The following is a 3,695-nucleotide window of genomic DNA, read 5'->3' on the forward strand; positions in this document are numbered from 1 at the left end:
CCAGAATCAAATCTCTGCTCCTAAGCATCCTCCTGGCAACAGGCTCAGTGAGGGGACCGAGCAGGAGCTCGGAGGTTAACCCTTTCCAGCATGCACATTGAACCCCCCTCTTGCCAGAGGAAAAGGGAGGAGGTCGTTAGAGTGTGCTTATTTACTGCTGGAAATGGTGGAGATAACCGAGGAACGACACGTTTTGTGCAATGCATTAATAATAGGTAGTTCTCAGGCAGGAGCTCAATCAGCACATCCCACAGCCTTTCACCCATCAGCAGCCTATTCCTTCACTTCTGGATGGGGAAACTGAGGCATGGAGCAGACCCCTGGCTCTCCGTGGGAGCTGGGTGGGAATCAGCACATTATTACAGGCACCCGCAACCACGCACACAAACAGCCGGTCATCTCGTGTGAAACCCCCCCCCAGAACTCAGCATCATACATAACTTGAAGACAAATGAGGTCCTTTATTTAGCAAACAGTTTCCCTCCTTTCACGGGGTATATTCAGTTACCCAGAGCTGTTGTTGAAAAAAAACAGGGTATTATCTAGCTTTGCACAATACCTTCCCTGTTCAGTGCCAGAAACAGCCTCATTTTCCTTGATCGAACCCCAGCGGAGGGACAGCTTTCTATTTGGAGACCACAAATACTGATTTTTTTTAAAAATAGAACAACTCTTCTTTTGGAGATACTGTTACCTCTGCCCCTGAGTCAAAAAGAAAAAAATAATCCTTTCTCTTTTCTCTTAAAAAAAAAAATCAGACCCTGGGGTTTTTTGTTGGCTTTTTGGGTGCACACAGGCCTCCATTTCCTGCGAATGCCACCTAATGGAAGAAAACCCTTCCCCAGCCCTGCATCAGAAAATGGAGTCTGTAAGCTCAGTCAATAGGCTATTAATAGCAGCTTCCAGTCCCCGCGTATTCTGGCAAGCCAGTGAAAGTGTCTGTTCAATTAAAATAGCTGCAATCACATCTACAATAACCTAATCACACCATAATCCAATCTGTAGGTAAAGGGGGGAAATATATAGAGGGATATCAGCGATCATTTTAAACCAGGGGGGAGAGATCATTTTGTACGAAGGAAGAAGCTCTTCGCTTAAGGGCTGGAAAAAAGGGCTGACAGCGAGGCAGGAAAACGGGTGGTTTAGCTCGGATGCTATCGGCACATTCAAAGGGTTAAGACAGACAGACAGCAAAACATCTACTCAAGAGTGGCAGCTCTGCCCCCCCCCCCCCCCCTTGAAATGTGGGATCTTGTCCAGAAAAATAAAAAATAAAAAAAAATTGAGGGATATCTGCATTAAAGGTTCCTGGAACGATGACGACAAGCCATCTTCGAAGAGACCAGATATGCCCTATCAATAACACAGCCGGGCTTTTCCTGGCTCACCCACCTCTCTAGAATTTACCATCATTAATTTCTGAGGGTTTCCAGTTCACGTTTTTCTTCCCAAGACTATTTCTTCCTCTTTAATCTCTGTGTTTGCCACATTATAGATATTGGGCGGTGCTGTACTGTGTGACAGCCTGCTAAATGCATGCACTATTATATTGCTACAAATGTCACCATTGTAAGAGCTAAACAAAAGGGTTTAACTTAAATGCTCATACTTCATGCCAGCTTTTCTATATTAAAGGCTACCGATCAAGCTACACACCAGGCCATATGCTTGAGAAAAATGAGAATGGGGTTTTTAACAAGCTGGATCAAACGGGTGGTCCAGCTGATGCTGCACCTTGTCCCCAGCAGGCACTGGAAGTAGATGCTTCAGAATGAAATTCAGAGAGCCCTGCACTAGGCAGTGAGGGATTATCAGGTTTTTCTCCTCATGCACAACATTTAGAAGGAATTTCATGCCCTGAAGCACCACGGCTTGTGGCTCTTCCAGAATCCCGGCAATTACCACCGGTTCCCTAACCCATCCTGCAGACCTCGCCGTGCCCTGCCCTCATTAACAGCCTGCGGCAGGGAGTCCCCCAGCTCCAGAGAAGAGGGTGGTGAGCGCCCAAATGGCCTATTTTCCCAAGGCCAGAGAAGTCGGGAAGACCCAGGGGTGCAGAGGGAAAAAAAATAGATGGGAACAAAGGGAGAAAGAGAAGGCACGAGAAGGGCAGCACCAGGAAAAGGGGAATATTGCCCGTGGGACAGTTGTGGGGCATCAGTGTGGAGCATCCCTGCGGATGGGAGTGGGGGGGGGCACACCGAGGGACGGGCTCCTCACCTCTGCAGCCTCCTTCTCAAATTTCTCAATGGTCCTTTTGTCAATGCCCCCGCATTTGTAGATGAGGTGCCCGGTGGTGGTGGATTTCCCAGAGTCCACATGCCCAATGACGACGATGTTGATATGCGTTTTCTCCTTCCCCATGCTGGTGGGCTACGCGGGGATGGCCGGGGTGGGCGGCGGCGGGGAGGGCTGTGGGAACGCAGCTGCGTTTTTGGGGAGGCTGTGGGGGAAGAGGCAGTCGCGTCAAAAGACCCCCTGTGACAGCACCCTCCCAGCCCATAGGGGATGGCTCTCCTCCCCTCGCCCCACCTTCCCGCTGGACCACACGCCCCAGCCCGGCCGGGGGTGCCTGGCCTTGGCTGGCAGCTCTGCCCATGCTGGGACGGAGCCAGCCTGCCCCCGGAGGAGGCCAGCCGGGCTATTTCTGGCTGCTACGTACAGCCTCCAAGTCCCAGCAAGATACCACGTTTTTTAGCGTCTTGCCCTCCACCACCCTCCTGGAGACTCCCAGGTCCCAGGGCTACGTCATCGGTGCCTCGAAGGTGCCCTTCCTCCCCGGAAAACCTTCCTCCGGCTCAGGGCTGCTACTGCTGCCTTCTCGGTCTTTCCAAACCCGAGGGCATGTCCTCCATGTTGTGGGTGCCCTGGGAGGAGCTGTGGGTGCCCATCCCCGCAGGCTGCCCTCGCCGCTCCCAAGCCGCGCACGGTTCGGGTGACAACATGGTGTCCACAAAATGGGACGGACAAAAATAGCCCTCACCCGCTCCCCTGAGCGGGGCTGCAAATAGCCGGGCTGCCGAAAGCTCGACAGCGCGGGCTGAGCCTGCAGTGGGGGGGGTTATTATATTTTGCTGCCATGAATCTGGATGAAACAGAGGGAGGAGGCTAAAAATGCAAATTGATATATCCAGGGAGCTGTTCTAGCATCTCCCAGCGTTACCATGGCTCTGCAGCTGCTACACAAACCCGGCACTATTAGGAGCTTTAATTTGATGTCTAATAAAATCCAATTTTACAAATCTGCCCATGAAAGTAAAGGAGGTCAGGAGGAGTTTGCTGCTCTAATAGCGATTCAGTCATGCGAGCAATAATATCCCCCGCAAGAAGCCTCCCTGGGCAGCAAGAGCCCCGGCTGCCCCGTCCCTCCCCTGCCCTTGAACAGCTCCAGCCTGGATCTGGCCACCTTGCAGCTCCGATGAGAGGTCCGGTCCGGGGGTGCCGGCCCCTCTCCCCCGTGCGCACCCCCAGCACCCAGGGTGGGAGATGTGGGACCGCTCGGGGAACCGGGGATTTATTTTATTTTATTTTTTCCCCGCAAGGAGCCGAAGGCTGGGTGGGGGGAAGCGGGTTATTTCCCACCTGCGGGAAGAGGCACCTGCGGGATGAAGGAATGGCCCAGCCCCATCCTCTCCCTCCCCACCCGGGGGTACCCCGCACCCCAGGGGCCGGCAGCACCCCACGCACACGCAGCA

General features: G+C 53.0%; 1 protein-coding gene across 1 annotated transcript in view; it reads right to left on the minus strand.

Moving 5' to 3' along the window:
* The window catches only part of EEF1A2 (eukaryotic translation elongation factor 1 alpha 2), a 12,979-nt gene extending 10,509 nt beyond the window's left edge, over nt 1-2,470 (minus strand). Inside the window, exon 1 of the mRNA XM_009326816.1 lies at nt 2,221-2,470. Coding sequence (XP_009325091.1) covers nt 2,221-2,364 — 144 coding nt within the window. The 5' untranslated portion in view covers nt 2,365-2,470. The remainder of the gene's footprint in view (nt 1-2,220) is intronic.
* Between the last annotated feature and the right edge of the window lie 1,225 nt (nt 2,471-3,695).

Source organism: Pygoscelis adeliae, unplaced genomic scaffold (genome assembly GCF_000699105.1).
Source record: "Pygoscelis adeliae isolate BGI_AS28 unplaced genomic scaffold, ASM69910v1 Scaffold286, whole genome shotgun sequence".
Taxonomy (NCBI): domain Eukaryota; kingdom Metazoa; phylum Chordata; class Aves; order Sphenisciformes; family Spheniscidae; genus Pygoscelis; species Pygoscelis adeliae.